General features: G+C 41.7%; 1 protein-coding gene across 2 annotated transcripts in view; it reads right to left on the minus strand.

Annotated features, from left to right (window-relative positions):
- LOC110508633 (tensin-3) overlaps positions 1-24,957 on the minus strand; it is an 84,971-nt gene that overhangs the window by 47,397 nt on the left and 12,617 nt on the right. For both annotated transcript variants that reach the window (XM_021589288.3, XM_090225511.1), the window contains exons 2-12: positions 17,555-17,725; positions 17,084-17,134; positions 16,493-16,615; positions 12,555-12,619; positions 6,703-6,786; positions 5,990-6,102; positions 4,943-5,003; positions 3,456-3,531; positions 3,135-3,264; positions 2,857-2,922; positions 2,221-2,322 (exon numbers count right to left, since the gene is read on the minus strand). In XM_021589288.3, coding sequence (XP_021444963.3) covers positions 2,221-2,322; positions 2,857-2,922; positions 3,135-3,264; positions 3,456-3,531; positions 4,943-5,003; positions 5,990-6,102; positions 6,703-6,786; positions 12,555-12,619; positions 16,493-16,615; positions 17,084-17,134; positions 17,555-17,704 — 1,021 coding nt within the window. In that variant the 5' untranslated portion in view covers positions 17,705-17,725. The remainder of the gene's footprint in view (positions 1-2,220; positions 2,323-2,856; positions 2,923-3,134; positions 3,265-3,455; positions 3,532-4,942; positions 5,004-5,989; positions 6,103-6,702; positions 6,787-12,554; positions 12,620-16,492; positions 16,616-17,083; positions 17,135-17,554; positions 17,726-24,957) is intronic.

A 24,957-nucleotide genomic window follows, 5' to 3' on the forward strand; every position in this document is an offset into this window, starting at 1 on the left:
TTTATTGAACTGCACTGTAGGTTAAAGGCTTGTAATTAACCCTCCTGTTGTGTTCGTTGCTGTGTCCCGATCCAATATGACCTCCCCATTATAGCTGATTATAAATCCATAATAATATATATATTATCACCTAATGTTGTGTTACATCTTTTTTTTTATCAACTTAAGTTATTGTGAACATTACAAGTTTTGAACTTCTATTTGCTTTTTATGGCCTGAAGGCCTCATTGACCTGAGCTCATAAAACTTGTTTTGAGTAAAAAAAGCATAACGTATGGATTATTTTGACTATAACAAATACTCAGATGAAACATATTGTGCTATTTATCACAGACTATTTTGTGTCAAAGTTTAACAACAACTCTCTCCTCCTCACCAGTGTTATGATCAAAGATATGATCAAGAGCCTCACATACAGTATATAGTTTGGTCATTGTGCTGCCACAGAATTAATTGTGAGCAAGGCCTCAAAAAAGCTTTATGTACCAGAGCTGCAAGAAAAGTTCTATAGATTATTGAAACAATGTTGCGATTTATTGTGAGAATGCCAACAGGTGTGGTTTCCTTGGATGAAAGATTATATTGCAGAAAGGTTCCTGTGGGGGTTGCCATGGAAGCCAAGAAGGGGAGTGAGGTGTGTGTGTGTGTGTGTGTCTGTGTGCTCAAACACACATGCATGTGGGGGTCTGGGAGAGGAAGTGTGTCCATCTGATGGATGGGCATGTGCCTGAACTCAATTTTATACACTAATTGTAGACTCACCCATTCATTTCTAATGACCGGTCATTTTAGACTGGGAACACCACAGGTTAAATAAAACACACAAAATGTTATGAAGATCATCAACATGTATCTTCTGTGTTCAGATGCCCTTTGTGGACAAAGTCATGGAACCTTATGACAATCTGATTAAATGAACTATGTTTTGTGAATTGGTCCAATTCCACCGGAACACAGCAGGAGGGTTAAGCATTTCACGGTAAGGTCTACTACACCTGTTGTATTCGGCGAATGTGACAAATAAAGTTTGATTTGAATCTTCTGCATTTGGTACACCAAGGGAAAGATACTATCTTTCATTTCCTCTGTTTACCATTGTAAATAAAGAATGTTTCCATAGGAATTGCCCTGGTACAAGTAAAGCCACATAAACCAAGACGGTGGAGACTGACTACGTTAATGGTTTTACCTAATGGTAATGGGTGCGTTCATAAATTCACTCTGGCTATCTACTCCGATTTCGGAGCACTCTCGTCTGAATGTGCCAGAGTGCAGAATAACTGATGAATTTAGCAACGCTCAACAGTGTGCGCTACGAACGGACAATCTGACAACACTCTGAATTTACAAACACCCAGAGAGTACACGGAGCGCACTCTGGCACTCCAATTTGAATTTACAAACACACCCCTAACAACGCGCAGTCAAGCACCCACGCTAACTGGCTAACGTTGGCAAGCTTGCTACCTACTTCCAGACACAAATGAGAACAGCTCACTCTGAACATTTTACTCGCCCTTGCAAAGCTGGTTAGGCTGTTTTCATTTTATCCAGAGCATTGGTGACTAACTATACTGCTGGAAAAATTTTAATTACGCTTTCTTACCAATGTTTACTGACATCGGCCATATTCAACTGGTGTTAAGCGATCGTAAATTCACCAGTTATTCTGCGCTCTGGCACACAGACGAGAGTGCTCTGAAATCGGAGTAGATGGCCAGAGGGAATTTACAAACTCACCCCAAAATCTATCATGCTCTGCAGTACTGAGACTAACATGAGGTTTACAGGGTTGCTGTGAGATCTGTCTCGCTGGAAGCTCTGCATTGAAAAAAATACTGTAGTTGTCACTTGGCCCTCTAAGGAAGGATCTGCATTTATTTAGAAAGCAGACATTGACTGACCCAGATTTGTTTGCTTTTAATGGGTGTACATGGACCTGTGTTGTTAAAAATGTAGCATGTAGCTAGGATCGAGAATTGTTCCTGACAGAGAGAGCCTAGATATGGCCCAGAGATTTTACTCATCAAGTAATGCGGTCAGATAAAACTCCTGGCACTATTGGTCAATGTAAGTGCATGATCCACAGATATTGCTTGGTTTATCTTGATGAACTTGGTTGTTAGTTATGGTGGACAATATGATATTAATGCAGAGTGACTGGAAGCTTTATGTTTCACATTGTAATGAGGAGAAGAAAGTCCAAGTTAATGCTGTTACCTTCCGCGTCAATTATGTTCTGGTAGGAGTCCCATCGTGTCAGAGGGTCGGCTGTGTTGTAGTCCACACTTATGTCTGCCCCGTTCTGCCAGCGCTCTGCACCTACAGGATACCATTTAAAAGCAAGGAATCATTGTGTGACGCTCTTATTTGGTCCAATCAACATCAAGGAATAAGTGGGACATTCTTGTAGGGTTCAATCAACAACAAGGGATCAGTGGGACATTCTTCTAGGTTTAAACTTTCTGTGGACAGAAGCCATTTTTGTTTATTTTCTGTAAGTGATTTGTGGTCAGAGTGTTTTCATCTTGCAACTAAGAGTTGAAGGAATGTCACATTTTATGAGTTGTTTAGAGCACATATATGCACGCAAAGACACACTCAACACACACAACACACACGCTCCCTCCTGTGGGGCTGGGAGGAAGGGCATGCTGTGCTCCTTTACCTCTCTGTCAGCAAACACTTCACACTACATTTCCCCTCTACGGATTTCCACATCCTCATCTCAGCAGGGGGTCGAGGGGAAAAGAGGGGGGATCGAGGGGGGAAGCTGGGTGGTGAAAGGACCATGTGTCTGGAGGTTTTCAAACCCTCCTGCTTTTCTAACTGAGTTTAAGGAGTTTAGAAAAATACCTGGGATTTTCTCCGGGCCCTCAGAGAACACCAGCTCCACTTTCCCGTAAGCCAGAAATCTGCGATCTGCAGAGGAAACACAAAGGAATGGAGTGAGTGTGGATGCATTGGAATGCCACAGAAAGATGAATGATTCTGCCTATGACTGAGATTCTCCCAGAAAGCCATAATACATTACAGTCTATGGGAACACATGATTGGTTTTTACTAATGGATGAGCCAAACCCAAAGGAAGTCCAGTAGTTTTTTTAAATCCTGTGACGGCAATGTGTGTAGACCTTTATTGGCAGTCTCCATGTCTTCTTTCTCGAACACCAGGTTGTAGCCCTGCACTGCTCCTGTGTGGAACTGGAGCCGGAAGATCGCCTCGCGCTCCAAAGTGACATCACTCTTATGGTAACACTTCACCTGCAGGAACATGGAAAGACTGGCTGTTGTAACAGCTGTTTGTGTGTGTGTTCATGTGACCGTACAAAAAAAACTTTCTCACTATTTTATGTGTGTAAGTTTAATCGGTAACTTGTATCTTTCTTCTTGTATGGTATACCCAGTACATTCTGTAGGATATGTTATGTGATGCTATGAGACGTTATTCTTACCATGATGTCTCCCTTTAACATCTGAGCAGGTTCCAGACTGATACATATCCTGTCTCTGTGTCCAGGCCCAATGTGACTGGGTAATAGAGACAAACAACCAATCAGAGAGAACATGCTATGATGGCCAGGTTTCCCTGGTGGGCAGATGGCCCAGGTGGACAGAGTTTGCACCATAGACATTAAAACCAGTAGATAGTGATAGCGCTGACGTTGTCCACGTATTTCAATGGAAAACTCCCAATGGCTCATGAAGGCGGAAGTATTTGAATTTGAAGCTCGCCATATTGTTGAATGAGGCTGAATGGCACCCATAAATAGCTAAAGATCATGGTGAAAATGGCCGTAACTAACAAAGGATCAACATTATAGTCATTTTCATCCTGCCTGGGAGAGTTAACCCAACACTGCTAGATGACGTCGGCATCAATACCGGAAGACTTGGACATAAACAGCCAACAAGCGTGTGCATGAGTGATCGGTCTATCTCAACATGTGGTCCTGCGTGATGACAAATATAGTAGTCAGAAGGGATCACTATTTAATTAAATATATCTTGATTTGTAGCGAACTTTTAAATAATTCGCCGTGGGGATTAAACCTGATCATAATAAGCACATTTTAGAGCCCAAAACGTCCGTCTACATTTTTTGAGGTTGGCCGTTCTTGTGATCGTAATTTGCTACATACTGTAGTCTATCAGACCAGGGCTTTTGGCACCGCTAGGTTGCTACCAGTGGAGGCTGCTGATAATAATGGCTGGAACAGAGCGAATAGAATGGCATCAAACACATGGAAACCATGTTTGATGTATTTGATACCATTCCACTGATGCCGCTCCAGTCATTACCACGAGCCCGTCCTCCCCAATTAAGGTGCCACGACCTCCTGCGGTTGCTACGTAGTAACCGATCAGCAGAGCTGGTGACGCCACACTCCAGACCGGACACTGGGGGCTTGGTTTGCACCAGGTGAAAAGTGATTGCACTTCTTTTGAAACAGGGCTGCCTCCCGGTGCAATCCAAACTGACGTATGTCAAGCATCTGGAGTAATGACTGATTCTGAATATTCATATGCCAAAGTTGTGTTAAGTCTTGATAAAAATGCACACGTGCTTTATCTGCTGCATTCCAAAGGAAAACTATTATAAAAATGTGTGCACGTCTTATGGAAAAGACGTGTATTTCTGAATGATGCACCATGCTGCCTTGTTGACATAGGTTGCCTTCCCCTGCTCAGACGTTGCATGCTTAAACCAAAGGTTGCGTGCCACGTCATCGACTGTGCCGTCAGGCACCAGATTGATGTAACATATGATGTGGTTAGCTGATACTTGTCTATCCAGGCATTGTAAGATCTGGAATGCCAGAGTCTAACTCACTCAGTGACACTCACAGAGAGCGGGCAAATTAGAACAACAAATTGTTATTAAAAAAGAAAACGTGTCACTTATTGTCAAACAGAATTGGAAACTTAAACGAGTGCTTACTAGACCCCTGAGGAGTAGACAGCTTGCATTCCCTGGTAGACTTTCAGGTATGGCCGACACACTGGGGAAAAAATGATTCTATTATGGCAAAAAAGTGTGGAACAAAAATTATTTGAATATTATTCATATCAATAAACTGCATCGTAAGATTTGTGTATTATCAAGCGTTGATTCAGGTTGGTTTCAATTCACAATACGTGCTAACAAAATGGCATAATAACTTTCCCTCAAGCATCTTGTGGGCTAATACAGATGAATGGTGAATGCTCCATTCTAGTTATTTTGGATCTCAGTTTGATACTAATTATCACAACATCCTTGTTCAGGTCATATCTATGTGGCGTATGTTTCTCAGTAAGCATCGGGGGTTCAGTATCTTCCCCAGCACCTATTCACTATGGCAGGTATCATCAACTAGATTCAGCCAATTTATTCTTGAGCGGATGGTTGGGGGGCAGGAACATTATAAAACATTTATTTATAGACTGCAAATTGACTGCAAGAAGCCCAAACAGATATAACATTCAGTTTCACTGTTTTGCTGATGACACACAGCTTTATTTACCAATCAGACCCGGTGACCAAGCTAGCGTATCTGCCCTTCACAAATTTCTCTCAATGACAAGAAATCAGAGGTTGATTTATTTGGTTGTTTTATTTGCCACCTTGCAAGAAACCACCCACTGGGCACAGAAGTCATTTCAACATCTAGTTTGTATTTACATTTGGTTGAATTGTCAACTAACGTAAATTCAAAGTGAAATCAACAACAAAAAATCTCCATGTTATTGGCAGACAAAAAAATGTTAGTTATTCTGTGGTGCGTGTTCATGTATGTGCATGTGCGTGCATACACGTGTGTCAGTCCGAGGGAAAGGACAGGTTCATTTAGCATGCAAGCTTTCCAAAATGGCAATTTCTTTCTAGACAAGCACATAGGGATTTTATTGGTAGTTATTTGTCAGACTTCTAGCTTCTCAATGAGTGGAATGTTTTTTTTTTTATCCTAGTGGGCCGATATGTGAACAAAAGCAGGCAGTAAGTTACCTCCTGCAGTGTCAAAGTTTGGTATCCCACGTAGAATGATGCAATGCAAGAACAGTGGAGAGGCGTTGATTTTCATCGACCCACTCAGGAGACTGTTCAGGATCCAAACGTACCTGGCATGGCAGAATAGTAGAGATACAGTAATCCACACAATAGCTAGCAAGAGGATCCTCACTAGCTAAACCCCTCTGCATATACTGCAGGTTAACGTAAACAACAACAGATCACTTACAACAATTACATCAATGGCTGGGTCCAACCATGACAAGTACAACAGAGATACTGTAGCACACATGGGAATGTTACTTTTCTGAAGATCCATTGAGGTTGTGTGTTTGTGACGGGGACATTCTTACAAAGGCGCCCAGGGTATGACTGAGTCACAGTGATTCAGTGTGATGCAGCAGGATAAGATTACACCAGGTCACCACGGGATCCCATTCTGTTTCAATTACTCACAATGGCATGATTATCACGGGCCCTTTTCTATGGGTATGAATTAACAAGACCAAGACACGCAAAATGTTTTCTATTGGCTCAGGTGGGACAGGGACCTGAACTTGCCCTAAGGTGGGCGGAGAGGGATATGTGTGTGGGTGTGTGTGTGTGTTGGGTGTGGGAAAACACCTTAACCTCACCGTCCTGATCACACAATGGGCATTCTCTCAATACTAAAAGAGTAGATTCATATTATGCCTGAGAAGAGGTCTTACCTTTTCTGAGAGGGCGTCATTAATGCTGAGACCTTGTCGTCATAGTACTTCCTCATTGCAAAGCGGTCCAGGGCCTGATCAGCACTATGCAAGACAGACACAGACATGATTTAGGCTTAAACACTGAGTTACCCTCCTGTTTGGGCTTAAACACTGACAGGGTAAGCATGACAATCATGGTAAGTAAGCTGTAGATAAGAGCTTTAGTTTTAAATAAGAGTGAATTAAACTGAACTGAGCGTAAGTCATCTGACTATTACCAGAAACACTCCTGAATGACTGAGTGGAGTGACACACTGTAAACAAACATTTTCAAATATTCAACACATTTAGAGGGACCGTTGCTCCATACAGAACCTTTCCAGATTCTTGATATCCTTCGTCTGCCCCTATGGACTGCCCTCTTCAATTCAAACCACAGGTTTCTAATCAGGGCATCATGCACCCCAAAAATCTGAGGGGGCACAAAGTACGTGAGGATGGCTGGGGGTTGGTCCATAGGGGGGCCAGGCCCCCATCCATAAGTTGGAGAATGTATACTTTTTCAAACGCCTGAAACAGCTTTTTCCTACAATCTAGAGCCATAATCATTGTGCTTAACTCTATGTAAAAAAAAATATTAAATAACCTGCATCTCTGCATCATCAAGCTAACTACTCCAACTTGATTGATAGTCTGAAATAGTTTAGCTAGTTATGAGGGTGGGAGATAGGTTCCCAATCTGGGCTAGCTAAAGCAAACTTCATAAATTGAGGCTAGTAGTATTACAGAGATAAACACAAACAAATGTTTTTGGGCCGTGAATGGAACCGCCTTCAAGTCATTCTGACTGCAACATTCTAGCAGTGTAATTAATACATTTCATATGTATACTATTGCAAAAATAACAATTTGGTTGTGTTTAAGAATGCCTTTGGTAACATTTGAATACAATTCTTTTATATGGCACATTAGCATTTTCATTAGTTAATGTTACTCTACGCTATATGCAAAAACCAAAAAACACAAAAAAAAACACAAAAATGTTTCCAATACATTTTGAAACATGGTAACATCCATTTTTTTTATAACAGCAACAATAAAAGAATACCCCAGCCTAAAATAAAAGCCCCACGTTCAAATGATGACAACATCGGTAGCCTAAACATTATTATAAGTGGCCTTGATGAATAGTAAATCTCAGCACAAAAGCAATGATGCATTCAGAAAGTATTCAGACCCCTTCACCTTTTCCACATTTTTTTTTACATTGCAGCCTTATTCTAAAATGGATATCAATCTACATCAATCTACACACACTACCCCATAATGACAAAGCAAAAGCAGGTTTTTAGATTTTTTTTGGAAATGTATTAAAATAAAAAAACAGAAATACCTTATTTACATTAGCATTCAGACCCTTTGCTATGAAACTCGAAATTGAACTCAGGTGCATCCTGTTTCCATTGATCATCCATGAGATTATTCTACAACTTGATTGGAGTCCACCTGTGGTAAATTCAATTGAATGGACATGATTTGGAAAGGCGCACACCTGTCTATATAAGGTTCCACAGATGACAGTCCATGTCAGAGCAAAAACCAAGCCGTAAGGTCGAAGGAATTGTCTGTAGAGCTCCAAGACAGGGTTGTGTCAAGGCAGCATTGAAGGTCCCCACGAACACAGTGACCTCCATCATTCTCAAATGGAAGAAGTTTGAAACCACCAAGACTCTTCCTAGAGTTTGCCGCCCGGCCAAACTAAGCAATCGGGGGAGAAGGGCCTTGGTCAGGGAGGTGACCAAGAACCCGATGGTCACTCTGACAGAGCTCCAGAGTTCCTCTGTGGAGATGGGAGAACCTTCCAGAAGGACAACCATCTCTGCAGCACTCCACCAATCAGGTCTTTATGGTAGAGTGGAAAGAAAGTAGCCACTCCTTAGTAAAAGCTACAAGACAACTGCCTGGAGTTTGCCAAAAGATTATCTGGTCTGACGAAACCAAGATTGAACTCTTTGGCCTGAATGCCAAGCATCACGTCTGAAGGAAACCAGGCACCGCTCATCACCTGGCCAATACCATCCCTATGGTGAGGCATGGTGGTGGCAGTATCATGCTGTAAGAATTTTTATTAGCAGCAGGGACAGGGAGACTAGTCAGAATTGAGGGAAAGATGAACGGAGCAAAGTACAGAGAGATCCTTGATGAAAACTTGCTCCAGAACGCTCAAGACATTCGACCTTCCAACAGGGCAATGACCCTTAGAACACAGCCAAGTCAATGCAGGATTGGCTTCGGGACAAGTCTCTGAATGTCCTTGAGTGGCCCAGCCAGAGCCCGGACTTGAACCTGATTGAACATCCCTGGAGAGACTTGAAAATAGCTGTGTAGCGATGCTCCCCATCCAACCTGACAGAGCTTGAGAGGATCTGCAGAGAAGAATGGGAGAAACTCCCCAAATACAGGTGTGCCAAGCTTGTAGAGTCATACCCAAGAAGACTCGAGGCTGTAATCGCTGCCAAAAGTGCTTCAACAAAGTACTGAGTAAAGGGTCTAAATACTTATTTACTTATTTTTGTAAAATTCTAAAAACAATGACAGTGTTATGGAAATGTTTATGTTTGTGCTTTTCTATTAACCAATTTCTGTGTTCTGTTTGTGCGTCTCTATAAACCAATTTATGTGTTCTGTTTGTGCGTCTCTATAAACCAATTTATGTGTTCATGCAAGTGACTGATTGAACGAGTCCTCACTATCAGAATCTCCAATTTGGCATTACGTCCAGAACCTTGTTTAAAGAAAGGGATATCTCAGTTTCAAGGTCTCAGCTTAGAGAGAGGAAGCCTTATGAGGTATTTGTCTGTCACATACTGTACATGACCCAGTATTGGTCGTTACATGTATGAAGCAAACATTAATTGTGAATGATGAATAAGCTAAATCATGCAAATATAGCTTGTCAATATATAAGGGAACAAACGGGACTGCCCTGTTAGATCTCCTGACAGACATTCACCATGGTGCATGCATGTTGTTGGAATCTCTCCAGTTCACTGTTAATAAACAATGATTCATTTAAGATTGACTTTGAGTGTCCCTGTGTACGAATTTCCACGGCAACAGCATTTAAAAAGAGTAAATTATTGTCAGCTTTTGCTTGTGTGCGTCTTCACGCAATGGATTTCATTTACCTGTTATCCCTTGTCCTAACAGAAGACACAATTTTCGAAACTTTCACTTGCTTGACACTCTGACATATACTCTTTGAAAAAATGCTTCCAAAAGGGTTATTCGGCTGTCCCCATAGGAGAACCCTTTAAGGTTCCATGTAGAACCCTCTGTGGAAAGGGTTCTATATGGAACCCGAAAGGGTTTCATCTGGAAGCAAAAACGGTTCTTCAAAGGGATCTCCTATTCTAGATAGAACCTTTTTTTCTAAGAGTGTACCTTTGTTTGGTTGTATTGTGTAATAGTCTCCAGTTTTCTCTTTATTGTGTCCTGTCTTTTTTTCATTCTTCAGCCCTGTTGCATGATGGCTGTGCCGGTGCCTTATTTACTGCAGAGCAAGCTCCCTTCTCACTTTGTTCATGGTGCCGGCCAGACTTGTTTTCTTTTCAAGCAACTTGTTCGCCAATGACAGTGAAGTGAATAAATTGTCCATGGTGACATTTCTCCCCTTGCCAACGAAAGGTTGCGCAAGCCTCATCACCACATTCTCCGAAACTCGCTCACCTGCTGCCCAATGTGGATATTTTCCCAGACATTAAAAGCTTTTTTGCATGTACAATTACGCACGCTCTCACTGTGTAGCCTATTCCAAGTAGACCAGAGTAGCCTAATAAGATGCTTTGATTCTGTGGACTGATACAGGGTACATTACATTTTTAGATTAGAATTCTAATGGATCAAAACAATAGAATGGCATGCCCTGTTCTTCATTCACAGTTGGGGATTACATACATTTGCATTGTTCGATTTCTATGATCAACTCACCCATTCTCCCCCGTTCTCCCCATCAGTCTTTACATCAATTATTTAATTTGTTGTTATATGTGTGAAAATAGTTTTGGTATAGTTTTGGTTCAGTTTCGAGTGAATTATAGGGGTGATTTTCAGCTGGGCATTGCACTTTCAACTGTCAAAGAAGGAGCAGAGCAGGCCCTACAGTTGGGAGAAGGAGGGGCAACAGGGAAAACCATAAAAAAACGACATACCCTACTAAAACTGGTTATAACTCCAGTTCTGTTTGTGTTATTAATATTCTAAAAACGACAGTGTCTTATATAGACTTATTTAGGAAAAGTCAAGGACAGAGGGTGACATGACTTTAAAAATATGGGAGAGTAATAAAAATGACTTCTTTAGCAGTTATAGTGTTAAATGGGACAAATCTGAGTGACATGTGCCTCTGTGCCCCCTATGGGCATGACACCTCTGTTTCCAATCAGGTGCCAATGCCATTTAGCAAACTGTAGGCGGTGCTATGTTCTGATGACATGCAAATATAGCTCTTTGGCCACTCACACCAGTGGCGTCAAAAATGGAAGCATGCGTAGAAAAGTACCTCATACTTATTCTTAAATATAGTGGTGGATCTTTGAAGTTATAGGGCTATTTCGCTTCCACTGGTTCTGCGGCCCTTGTTAAGGTCATGAACTTTACCTAATTACCAGGACATTTTAGCCAAAAACCTGGTTGCCTCTGCCAGGAGGCTGAAACTTGACCACAGGTGGACCTTCCAGCAAGACAATAACCCCAAGCACACATCAAATTTAAAATTAAAAAAATTCAATGGCCATCCAAGTCTCCTGGCTTGAACCCCATTGAAAACCTATGGTTTGAATTGAAGAGGGCAGTCCATAAACACATCATCTGGAAGGATTCTGTATGGAGGAATGGTCTAAGATCCCTCCCAATATGTTCTCAATATGTTCTCTCATAAAACATTTAAGAAAAAAGCTCATTGTCATTATCCTCACATTGGGAGGGTGCTCAAGTTTTGAAAACAGGGGTGGCAATTATTTTTACCCCTATCCTTTTTTAGATTTTTTATTACTTGTTAAACCCTCTGATCTCTGATCAATTGTATTACTATAACATAATAGAATTTGCCCATTTTTTAGCAATCAATATAGTATTTGTATTATTTAATTTATACTGTCTCTTTTGCTCCTCCTTATCAAGAGTGTCAGTAATTCGGGTCCTGAATGTATATTCTGTTTCTCTCTGACACGAAAGCACACACACATGCACGTACATATGCAAGCATGCACACACATACACACACACAAACAACACTTCCCTTGACCTTATAACCCGCTTTCCGCCTTAATGTGTGCTATCAGTTGATGACTTTAGGGATTACCCTAGCTGCAGCTCCTCTGAATAGACTTTCAGACTGGAAATGACCATGTGTTAATATCGTTCATCTCCGTTTGTGTAGCTTCATCCAATGATTTTGAACTCAAGTGCCTTACTGAAACTCACATTTCATTACTAAATCAATTTCCACGTCCATTCAGGAAAAATTACATTGACCTTTGTGCTAAATGACAAATGCTGTTACACTCTGTTATCATTAATGTCTCGTGTGTTTATGTTGACTTAGAGTGTGTAAATACTGTAAGCGTTACTCATGACTTATGGCTTTCCTTTGATCCCATATCCATAACTATTGTTTGACTCACGCTCTGACACAGTGAAAGGGCTGAGTAGGCCAGTAGTGGTCAGGCACTGTGAAAGATTATACTTGTGTCTATATTTATCTGAGACGTGGTTGTAGTTGATGAGGATATAAGGGTTTGAGCAAAGTCACATCAATGAATTGAAGGAAAAGCCATGGGAGCCGCCATTGGTTGCAGCAGTTAGCCTACCTGGCAGATATGTCGGTGAAATGCACAAATGATGAGATGACCACTCCAATTCGGCCTTTCCCACCCTGAAATACAAGAGAGAGAGGAGAAAGAAAGATAGAGAGAGCATTAGCCTACATTACTTTGAGAATGTAACAAGATAAGTCATCTTTTGCCACTGCGTAATCATTTTAAAAAGCATTACATTCTGAATAAACAGCTAATGTTTATTCAGCAAACAAATAGCAATAGTTTTTGAACTCCCCGGAACCATTACCCATGAACCCCATCGCAAAACGGAAGTAGCTCCCGCTAATTAAACACATTTGCACTACCGCGGTGGAAAGTCCTTCGAACCCTAGACACGTTTCACTGCATTTCACAATGTTCGGTTAAACAAGGTACTTCAATAAACATGTGAAACAATGGTAAAACATTAGCAGGGAAATCTAACCTGTTGGCTAAGTTGCTAACCTCTTAGGGCTAGGGGGCAGTGTTCGGAAGTTTGGATGAATGACACGCCCAAAGTAAATTGCCTGTTACTCAGGCCCAGAAGCTAGGATTTGCATATAAAAACACTTTGAAGTTTCTAAAACTGTTAAAATAACAGAACTGATACAGCAGGTGAAAATCCAAGGAAAACCCATCCGTAATTTTTTTTTTAAGGTCACAGTCCATTTCAATGATTGTCTATGGGATATTCAAAGGAATTCCTCCCAGATTGCAGTTCCTTTGGCTTCCACTAGATGTCAACAGTCTTTAGAAAGGGTTTCAGGCTGGTTTTTTGAAAAATGATTGAGTTCTAGTTTTTCCAAGGTGTCTCTCATTAGAAATGTAGTCTTGTTGCGCGCATGAATGAGGTGCGCGCTCTTCCTTATTTATCTTCCCCACTGAACATACTATTCTCCATTGTAAATTGTGTCATTTATTTAGATATTAGAGTACCTGAGGATTGATTAGAAACATTGTTTGACTTGTTTGGATGTACTTTACTGGTAACTTTTTGGATTTGTTTGTATGCATGTTGAAAGAGTGGATTGCTGAATCAAGCACGCCAACTAAACTGATATTTTTGGGATATAAAGAAGGACTTTGCCAAACAAAATGACAATTTGTTGCGTAGCTGGGACCCTTGGGATTGCAATCAGAGGAAGATCTTCAAAGGTAAGGGATTTATTTTATCACTATTTGTTACTTTTGTGATGCCTGTGCTGGTTTGGAAAAGTATTTTGGTGTGGGGGCGCAGTCCTCAGATAATCGCATGGTATGCTTTCGCCGTGAAGCCTTTTTGGAATCTGACAAAGCGGCTGGATTAACAAGAAGTTAAGCTTTTAAATGATGTAGGACACTTGTATGTTCATGAATGTTTAATATTACAATTTTGTCATTTGAATTTGGCGTGCTCCAGCTTCACCGGATGTTGTTGATTTTGATCCCGTTAACGGGATCCGTGCGCTTCCCGCAAAGATGTTCTATTACAGTTGAAGTCGGAAGTTTACATACACTTAGATTGGAGTCATTAAAACTTGATTTTCAACCACTCCACAAATTTCTTGTTAACAAACTATAGTTTTGGCAAGTCGGTTAGGAAATCAACTTTGTGCACGACACAAGTTCTTTGACATCTTGGGAAAATCAAAAGAATTCAGCTAAGACCTCAGAAAACAAATTGTAGACCTCCACAAGTCTGGTTCATCCTTGGGAGCAATTCCCAAATGCCTGAAGGTACCACGTTCATCTGTACAAACAATAGTATGCAAATGTAAACACCATGGGACCACACAGCCGTCATACCGCTCATGATGGAGACGTATTCTGTCTCCTAGAGATGAACGAACTTTGGTGCGAAAAGTGCAAATCAATCCCAGAACAACAGCAAAGGACCTTGTGAAGATGCTGGAGGAAACAGGTACAAAAGCATCTATTTCCACAGTAAAATGAGTCCCCTATATCGACATGACCTGAAAGGCTGCTCAGCAAGGAAGAAGCCACTGCTCCAAAACCACCATAAAAATGCCAGACTACGGTTTGCGACTGCACATAGGGACAAAGATTGTACTTTTTGGAGAAATGTCCTCTGGTCTGATGAAACAAAAATATAACTGTTTGGCCATAATGACCATCATTATGTTTGGAGGAAAATGGGGGAGGCTTGCAAGCCGAAGAACACCATTCCAACCGTGAAGCACGGAGGTGTAAGCATCATGTTGTGGGGTGCTTTGCTGCAGGAGGGACTGGTGCACTTCACAAAATAGATGGCATCATGAGGAGGGAAAATTATGTGGATATATTGAAGCAACATCTCAAGATCAGTCAGGAAGTTAAAGCTTGATCGTAAATGCGTCTTCCAAATGGACAATGACGCCAAGCATATTTCCAATGTTGTGGCAAAATGGCTTAAGGACAACAAAGTCAAGGTATTGGAGGGGCCATCACAATGACCTGACCTCAATCCTATAGAAAATGTGTGAGCAGAACTGAAAAAACATGCGCGAGCAAGGAGGCCTTCAAACCAGACTCAGTTACACCAGCTCTGTCAGGAGGAATAGGCCAAAATTCACCCAACTTATTGTGGGACGCTTGTGGAAGTCTACCAGAAACGTTTTACCCAAGTTAAACAATTTAAAGGAAATGCTACCAAATACGAATTGAGTGTATGCAAACTTCTGACCCACTGGGAATGTGATAAAATACATAAAAGCTGAAATAAATAAAAGTGGAAGTAAAGTGGTGATCCTAACTGATCTACGACAGGGAATTTGTACTAGGATTAAATGTCAGGAATTGTGAAAACTGAGTTTAAATGTATTTGGCTAAGGTGTATGTAAACTTCCGACTTCAACTGAATTTTGACAAGCTAGTCGAGTGTCCGCTCTAAAATTGGAAACACAAGTCCGCAAAGATGGAAGGCGGGTGGGAGGCGGCGAGATCAGGTGAGACCATTTAAGCCAATGAGTGGGCAGATACACATGTGAACAACTCCGATATAAAGTCTTTTTTTTTAAGTTGCTGAAATGCCACATGCGTCTACTTATATGAGTGCATCCGTAACAACCTAACCATTAGGAAACTTGTATTAGATCAAATGATCCTCACGTAGCAAATTAGCATTATTTTTTAAACCAAATTTGACACCCTCTCGTTGACTTACATACAGAAATTATTTTCTTGGGAAAACACTCTAGCTTCACCTCGCTACTTCCCGTCTAATCTCGTTCCGAGATACTTCCACCTGAATGTGCTGAGCGCAATGGCATGGGGACGAGGCAATGACTGCCCCCCTCATGGAAGTCATGGAAGTTTTAAGGCGGACCGTGGTACTGCAGGCATTGTTAGCAGAAAACAGGATCCCCCGTTATAGTGAATGGAAAAATGGTCATCATTGTGGTTATCATTGTGTAAAAAGTTCATAACTCAAATACAGTCATGGTACCAATAATTGCTTTGCACACACAAGAAGAAGTTATAAGGACAATTAAGTTACTAATGGCAGCCTGCAGTATCCCGGTTGGCCTTCAACTTCAGTTATTAAATGAGAGGGGGCAGCACTGGGCTAGCATGCAAAATCACTTTCTGGAGTAGCTCAAACTGCGCATGTTATGTCTCCATGAGACGCCATCTTAAACGACTTCATTTGGCTTCAATGTGCTGTTGAGTCTTCACATAGGAATGAATAGTGTCAATTGATCGATTGTTTTGTCCATTCATAGATACAGTCATTGGGATACTTCCCTGCTAGCTGCTAGCAGAAAGGAAGAGGCAACCATCTTTGCTGCTAGCCAGCTATCCCCATGCGGACATCTTCGCCACAGTGCTCCCTCCTGCACTGTCTTGATGGATGTGTTCCAAAAATCAGCTTTGAATAGATAAGTCAACGTAAAGTGAAACAAATGAGGCCAGAAGAAGAATGAGAGATAATGAAATGGTGACGATGACAGGGTGATGAGGATGCTGCTCACCCTGCAGTGTATGACCACCACGTGTAGAGGGTCAGCATTGAGCCAGTTTTCCATGGCCTTACAGATGGTACAGATCTTATCCAGAGGAGGAGCATGCAGGTCAGGCCAGCCCGTGTCCAGAGTCTGCAAACACACACAAGGTAAGTCACACATAGACATACGCACTTTGTAACAGATAATGCTCATCTTTTCAACCTCTATACAATATATATATGTTAATCTAATTAGCATGGGCAGAGTCTCCAGAAATCCTAGAGATAACCCTTTAATTCCGGAAGGCTATCTAGTGATACATTTGTTCAAACGGATGGGTCATCCACGAAACGAGTGCCTTTGGCGTCCCAAGTTGACGCCCAAGTGACAGAATCTTTAAAATGAGGTGAAATCAAACCAAGTTATACATCTCGAAAGGTGCCGAATTGGTGGAACGACCCGGATACGGTTGAGATCCTTGTTACCATTGATATTCATTGATTAATGGAAAATACAGCTTAGTCGATCTGCGGCTTGTTGATACCTGTATGTCTTCATGTCCTGCCCAAGGATTTGTTTATGCGCTACATTTGGAAAAATACAGTATGGTTGCTTTACCTTAGGGTTCATTTTAGAGAGATCATGTCTCTTCTCCGACAGGTTGATAATCTAGAAAGAAAAAGTATACAGGTATGTATGCATGAATACATTCATTTATTTCGCTATTTAATTCTATGCCTTTATATTACTATCTTATTCAAATGTAACCATTTCAACTGTTTTCACTCTTTCCAATATGAACTAAAAAAGGCTTCTGTGCTTCACTATACCACACTAAAAGGTGGTTGTGCTGAGGTTAAAGTAGGCTATTTTCCTGTTATCATCACTTCTATAAAAAAAACAAATGTGTCAATGATACAGATTCACTTGATTAATAACAGTCACAATTGAAACTTTTCCAAATCAAGAAAACAAACAACCCAGTAATAGAGGACTAGGCTTTTAAGTTTGAAATGACTAGGTATCAGTGAGATGAAGGATGGTGTGAGACACATGGATGCGACATGGATGCGACTAGTGCTAACTGACCAGGTAGTTATCAGCGTGCTTGGACTTGAGCATCCGTGTGACATCCTTCAGGTTGTGAAAGTAGATCTCCTCTGAGCATGCCCGGGGGAAGGACACAGCGATAATGCGCTCCGTCACGTAAGTCAGGTCAAGTTCGTATCCCTCCTCCATCTTCACATCTGGGTCTTCTTCCTTTTGAGGAGAGAGAAAGAGAGATGCCTCAGGCCCTGTGATGGAATTTCCTCTGCCCATTGGAAGTATGCATGTTTTTTATTTTTACTGTAGTCAGTGATTGATGAGCAAAGTCCTTGGTGTCAGCAATTGTGACCGGCCACCCCGCTGATACCTTTAGAATAGGAACACAGGCCTACTGTAGGTTGTATAACAAAGAAGGACGCCTGTTTACATTCAACTGTCTGTCTGCACAGGTGCCACACTGACTTCCATTATGCCTCATGGATATGTTGATGAAACAATATTTCCACTATTATGTTTATTTTAAGTGTATTCCTAACTCCATGTAAAAAAAGTAACTGTTGTTGAATAGGAAAACAATGAAATAGTCACCAACTGATCATGCTCAAGTTGACACAGTAAAAACAAGACAGACCGCAACAATGAAGCAAAAAAGAATTCTGAAGACTGTAAGAATTCCGGATGAAACCAGTCGTGTGCTGTGTAGCCCTGAAACATGGCGTGTTCCTGTGACCTGAGAGAGAGAGAGAGAGAGAGAGAGAGAGAGAGAGAGAGAGAGAGAGAGAGAGAGAGAGAGAGAGAGAGAGAGAGAGAGAGAGAGAGAGAGAGAGAGAGAGAGAGAGAGAGAGAGAGAGAGAGAGAGAGAGAGAGAGAGAGAGAGAGAGAGAGAGATAGAGATAGAGATAGAGATAGAGATAGAGAGATGCTTCCCCCACACATCTCTTGTCTAGCCGATCCATTGTAATCTGTGTTCTAGACTTCTGGCCCAGCGCTCTGTCTTGCCTGTCAGCTGGGAAGTGATTATTTAAACAACAGGCAAGCTGTTAGCTGGCATCCCTACAAAGATAATCCATCAAAAATACAACAATACAAATCTCAGTGTGAATATTTATTGGAATCATTTTTTACATCAGAATCATATTCTATTTCTATGCCATTCTATCAGTTTCCCAATTTCACTGACAACGACAAGAATCAAACTAAGGAATCTTAATAAAGTTTGATGAGTTCTCAAACAGTATTGATTTCAAGGTAGTTCCCCAACAGGGCATGGCTCTGTAAAAATAAAAGAACAAAACAACAAAACTCTCAACATGTACATGTAAATCTATGTCATGCCTGTTCTCCTTCCAATCTAGACCAACACGATGGCGACAAATAGTCAGCTTGGAATTTTCTGTTCACAGCCCAACACCACACACACATGTAGGCCTATAGAAAGGCTAATGAATCAAAATGTGGTGTTCCAGTCGAGTCACCTGCTTATTTGTTGTGATTAACAGTGAAAAGGCCTTGGTCTGTCCCATTGGGGAATGTGCCTGTTAATTAAGTCTGAAGTGACTGCAGGCTAAAGTCAAACACTTTGAATGACTCTGGAAAGAAGGGCCAGGGTTGTAAACCAGGGAGCCGCGGCCTACTGCACCCAGGGGACTTAAACCACCCCTCAGAGTGGAATAAAAGGGGGCTGTGTGTGTGTGTGTGCATGTGTGAGAGGGTCATCACTAGGGGAAACGGACTGGGGGCAGCGGAGGGTGCGTGTGTGTGTGTGTGTGTGTGTGCGCGCATGTGCGTGCGTGTGTATGTGTGTGTGTGTGTAAGGGGTGGTCACACACAGTTGGTGTTAATAGTGGGGTTAGTCTATTTCCCTCAGGAGCTGCAGGAAAAACTGTTGGCTAATGAGAATTTAATGAACAGGTCGACCGGTCAACACTTGAGAGTTGTGTTTTCAGTGGTGAAGGGGACTGTGTGAGAGGGAGGCTGGACTGGACTGTGTTTTAGAAAGTGTCTGAGCATGGTGACAGAGAGAGGAGAGGGGTTCTGGAAACCACCACTACTTAACCTCTGAATGACTCTAAGGTGTTATAGAAGGTTGTTTCAATAAAGTTATTCAAACGCTGATGTTAAAGATCTGTTCGTGTTTAATAGTCTACCCTCGCAGAGGTATTTGAAAGAATCAATGTGCGCAAAGTCTTCCCTTATCCCATGAAGTTCTACGGAGGGAGGGTAGGCCTAAATCATGGTAAAGTTGAATTACTTTATTAACAGACTATCCTACTTTCATTCAATTGAGACATTTTAATTTCCAAAACATAGGTCTATTCGATACATCAAAACATATGTCAGTCTATTTGATGACAAATGTACATTTCAATGTGAGCACAGACATGTGAAAGAAGTTATGGTAGCCCACTCCTGGGTTACATTTCATCCTGAAACTCCTTAATTTTATACTCAATTACATATCAATATAAATCATCCAGACATACACTATGCTGCGGTAGTGCTTTTCAAGTAGGCCCCTCTCTCCAATAGTCCCATTCTGCCTCTCATCACTCAAGTCAGGCAAACAGCAGAGACTTGCCCCAGCACGCACTACAGATAATTGCTCTTTAATTTACACAGAGTGCTTTTGTTCCTGGTTCGGGGCATGGTGCTCGGCCACAACAACACAACACAACAACCGACCAAGGCAGCCGTGCCAAGGATCGCAAAGTTCAGCCCACAGCCCACCCATGGCACAATGACTGGGAGTAGACAGTTGAGCAACTGCAGAAGAAAAAGGGTAGTAGAGCTAAGCTATGTGTTGATTGAAAAAGTAGGTTGCCAGCAGACTCCATAGAGAACAAGCTGAAACAGGGCTGCTCGGTTAGGATGCTAGGGATTTAGGTGTTACTCTGGATTCCCTGGCTGACACAGCCCCTGGAGGTATGGGTAAAAGCTGGGTTGGGCTGTGGTGCGTGGGCGCTGTCAACAGGACTGAGATGAGCATAGAGCACTCAACACTGAGACCTGGGACTGCATCTCAATAGTCTGCAATGGCTACACCCCTCACCTGGTTGTAGCTGACCCAGCATGGAATCTCAAATCATAAACTGCAGGGGAGGCAACAGAAGAAACACTGAGCGCTGTTGACAGGCTGGGGATAAAATCCACCCACTGATAATCCATGTTGCTCAGCCTCTGAGAATTGAAGCATGGTCCAATCATGTGAACATTGATGGTTGTTTACATTTTTGATCACATTGTGGTGACAACATTTGCCAAAAAACCCAGCATTCTGGACCATCACAAATAATAAAGTAATCTAAGGGACTGTTCAAAAATGACTTGGGGGGTGGGGTGGGGGTCCAAAATAGGAGAGGGGGTGTAACTTTTTCTTTTGCTTTGGGGAGGGTTGTATGTCTTTTTTCTTGGGCACAGAGGAGGGGAGTGCATTTTCTCCAAGGTTTACATTCAGTAATTTGCAGGTTTTCCTATATAGGCCTAATTTCTTGAATCCTAGTCACATTTCCTCATCTGCTTGCATGTGCCTCCCTAATCAAGGTGTTTTGGTACTTCCCCACCCTACGCTTTTCCGCGTGCTAACTATACCACAAGTCAATATAGTCTACCAGTCTTACTGTCTATCCTGCCCTCTATTCACCATTCATAGTGAAAATAGTGGTAGGTGGATCGATTGCCAAGATCTGCAATAGGCTAAATAGCAATCATACCACACATCAAATCATTCAAAGCTGCATCAACATGTTCAATATACAGCACCAGTCAAAAGTTTGGACACACCTACTCATTCAAGGGTTTTTCTTATTTTTTTTTTATTTTCTACATTGTAGAATAACAGTAAATACATCAAAACTATGAAATAACACATATAGAATAATGTCGTAACCAAAAAAGTGTTAAACAAATCAAAATATATTTTACATTTGAGATTCTTGAAAATAGCCACCCTTTGCCTTGATGACAGCTTGCACACTCTTGGCATTCTCTCAACCAGCTTCATGAGGCAGTCACCTGGAATGCATTTCAATTAACAGGTGTGCCTTGTTAAAAGTACATTTGTGGAATTTATTTTCTTCTTAATGTGTTTGAGCCAATCAGTTCAAATCAAAGTTAATTTGTCACGTGCGCTGAATACAACAGGTGTAGTAGTCCTTACAGTGAAATGCTTACTTACAGGCTCTAACCAATAGTGCAAAAAAGGTATTAGGTGAACAATAGGTAGTTAAAGAAATAAAACAACAGTAAAAAGACAGGCTGTAAACAGTAGCGAGGCTATAAAAGTAGCGAGGCTACATACAGACACCGGATAGTCAGGCTGATTGAGGTAGTATGTACATGTAGATATGGTTAAAGTGACTATGCATATATGACGAACAGAGAGTAGCAGTAGCGTAAAAGAGGGGTTTGGGGGTGGGAACACAATGCAAATAGTCCGGGTAATCATTTGATTACCTGTTCAGGAGTCTTATGGCTTGGGGTAAAAACTGTTGAGAATACTTTTTGTCCTATACTTGGCACTCAGTTGTGTTGTGACAAGGTAGGGTTGGTATACAGAAGATAGCCCTATTTGGTAGAAGACCAAGTCCATATTATGGCAAGAACAGCTCAAATTAGCAAAGAAAAAGGACAGTCCATCATTACTTTAAGACATGAAGGTCAGTCAATGCCGAAAATTTCAAGAACTTTGAAAGTTTCTTCAAGTGCAGTCGCTTAAACCATCAAGCTCTATGATGAAACTGACTCTCATGAGGACCGCCACAGGAAAGAAAGACCCAGAGTTACCTCTGCTGCAGAGGATACGTTCATTAGAGTTACCAGCCTCAGAAATTGGCAATTAACTGCACCTCAGATTGCAGCCCAAATCAATGCTTCACAGAGTTCAAGTAACAGACACATATCAACATCAACTGTTCAGAGGAGACTGTGTGAATCAGGCCTTCATGGTCTAATTGCTGCAAAGAAACCACTACTAAAGGACACCAATAAGAAGAAGAGACTTGCTTGGGTCAAGAAACATGAGCAATGGACATTAGACTGGTGGAAATCTATCCTTTTGCCTGATGAGTCCAAATTTTAGATTTTTGGTTCCAACCGCAATGTCTTTGTGAGACGCAGAGTAGGTGAACTGATGATGTCCGCACATGTGTTTCCCACAGTGAAGCATGGAGGAGGAGGTGTGATGGGGGGGGGGGGGGGGGGGGGGGGGCTATGCCGGTGACACTGTCGGTGATTTATTTAGAATTCAAGGCACACTTAACCAGCATGGCTACCATAGCATTCTGCAGTGATACACAATCCCATCTGGTTTGCGCTTTATGGGACTATCATTTGTTTTTCAACGGGATGGTGTTCTGCATCAGATGACCTGGCCTCCACAATCACCCAACCTCAACCCAATTGAGATGGTTTGGGATGAGTTGGACCGCAGAGTGAAGGAAAAGCAGCCAACAAGTGCTCAGCATATGTGTAAACTCCAAGACTGTTGTAAAAGTATTCCAGGTGAAGCTGGTTGAAAGAATGCCAAAAGTGTGCAAAGCTGTCATCAAGGCAAAGTTTGGCTACTTTGAAGAATCTCAAATCTACCCTTGAATGAGTAGGTGTGTCCAAACCTTTGACTGGTACTGTAAATTTGGAGGCGGCAGGTAGCGTAGTGGTTAGAGTGTTGGACTAGTAACCAACCGAAAGGTTGCAAGATTGAATCCCTGAGCTGACAAGGTAAAAATCTGTCCTTCTGCCTCTGAACAAGGCAGATAACCCACTGTTCCTAGGCTGTCATTGAAAATAAGAATTTGTTCTTAACTGACTTGCCTAGTTAAATAAAGGTATAAAAAAAATCTACTAAAGAAAGCGTGTCTCATTATCAGAAGTAAAAATACAGCCAGAAAGGTCGGCTACTGTGCCTTCCTAGACCGTATAAACTGTTGACAGTAGACCCACAACTGATCCAAATGGTTGCCTAGGCTAGATGCATTCTTTAGTGGATCATCAATCTCCTAAATTGTCCTAAAGTAATGTGGCCACATATGCTCCCAGCAGGGCCAGTTATTCAGGAAACCTTAACACGCTCTCTGCCTCCTATTTGATCTGAGTGGCTTTCCCTCATGCTCCTAGAACCTAATTCTTCAATATAGCCTTAATATTTGTCATTTCACTTTTAAAGTGTATTACGTTTTATGTGTGGCATGAACACAACAAGTCACAATGTTTTAATCTGAATAGGCTACTTCATAAGTCTCCTGTAGGCTGCCTCCGCAAGTTTATCCACTAATATACTGCGATTCCAGCATCCAAACAGGGCACTGTGCGCCCCCCATTTGATGAATGGAAAGACAAATCTCCCACTGGGCACACCACCAGTGGGGTGTCCAGAACATTTTGAATGGGGTGGCTAAGGTGGGGCACAGACCCAGTTTAGGGGGGCCATAACATGTTGAACCTTAATCATGGGAAGGTGGATTTTTTTCAAAAGAATTATGATGGTTCAGCACATTACATTCTTCAGCTTTGGTTTAGTATATTTCCCTGTTCAAATAAAACAGCAATCAATTCCAAAAGTCTTGTTACAGTGTTTGCATCAGGGACATCAATTGGATGTGGCTGGCTAGCTTAACACCAACAATTTAAAATACATTTTAGTCATTTAGCATACACTCTTCTCCAGAGCGACTTACTGGAGCAATTCGAGTTAAGTGCCTTGCCCAAGGGCACATCAACAAATGATTAACCCACGGTTTTGAACCAGTGACCTTTTGGTTACTGGCCCAATGTGCTTAACCACTAGGCTACTAAAATAATTCCAATCCCTACTTAAAGGTAAATGCAGTTTAGCGGTATGAAAGGGCTGACTTTTGGGGCGGCAGCGTAGTGGTTAGAGTGTTGGACTAGTAACCGGAAGGTTGCGAGTTCAAACCCCCGAGCTGACAAGGTACAAATCTGTCGTTCTGCCCCTGAACAGGCAGTTAACCCACTGTTCCCAGGCCGTCATTGAAAATAAGAATTTGTTCTTAACTGACTTGCCTGGTTAAATAAAGGTTAAATAAAATAAAATTAAGACCATGGGGACACCTGGCCATTGGAAGGGAAGGCTGTTTGTATGGCTGGCTTTATGGACAGCCAGTCCATTCAGCTGCAGTGCAGAAGTAAAGATGGCTGTAGTAGATGGCTTTGGCAGTGGCACTGCTTGTGTGTGCACACATTTTTTATGGGCTTTATAGTACATGTAATTTAACTGTAAAAATGTCCCTTTAAATGTGTCAGGAACCCAAAGAGTCATTATGTTTTCATCTGATTGTCAAAGAAATCACTTCAAACCTTAGGTTAAGTTTGTCTACTCCACAATAAGTCCAGCATCCGAACAGTGTACTGTGCACCCGCAATTTGAATGGAAAGGGACATCTATTACAAACACCATAAGTGTAATGACATTCAGCCTACAAAGTGGTGTG

Source organism: Oncorhynchus mykiss, chromosome 28 (assembly GCF_057628025.1).
Source record: "Oncorhynchus mykiss isolate SJ-2025 chromosome 28, ASM5762802v1, whole genome shotgun sequence".
Lineage (NCBI taxonomy): Eukaryota > Metazoa > Chordata > Actinopteri > Salmoniformes > Salmonidae > Oncorhynchus > Oncorhynchus mykiss.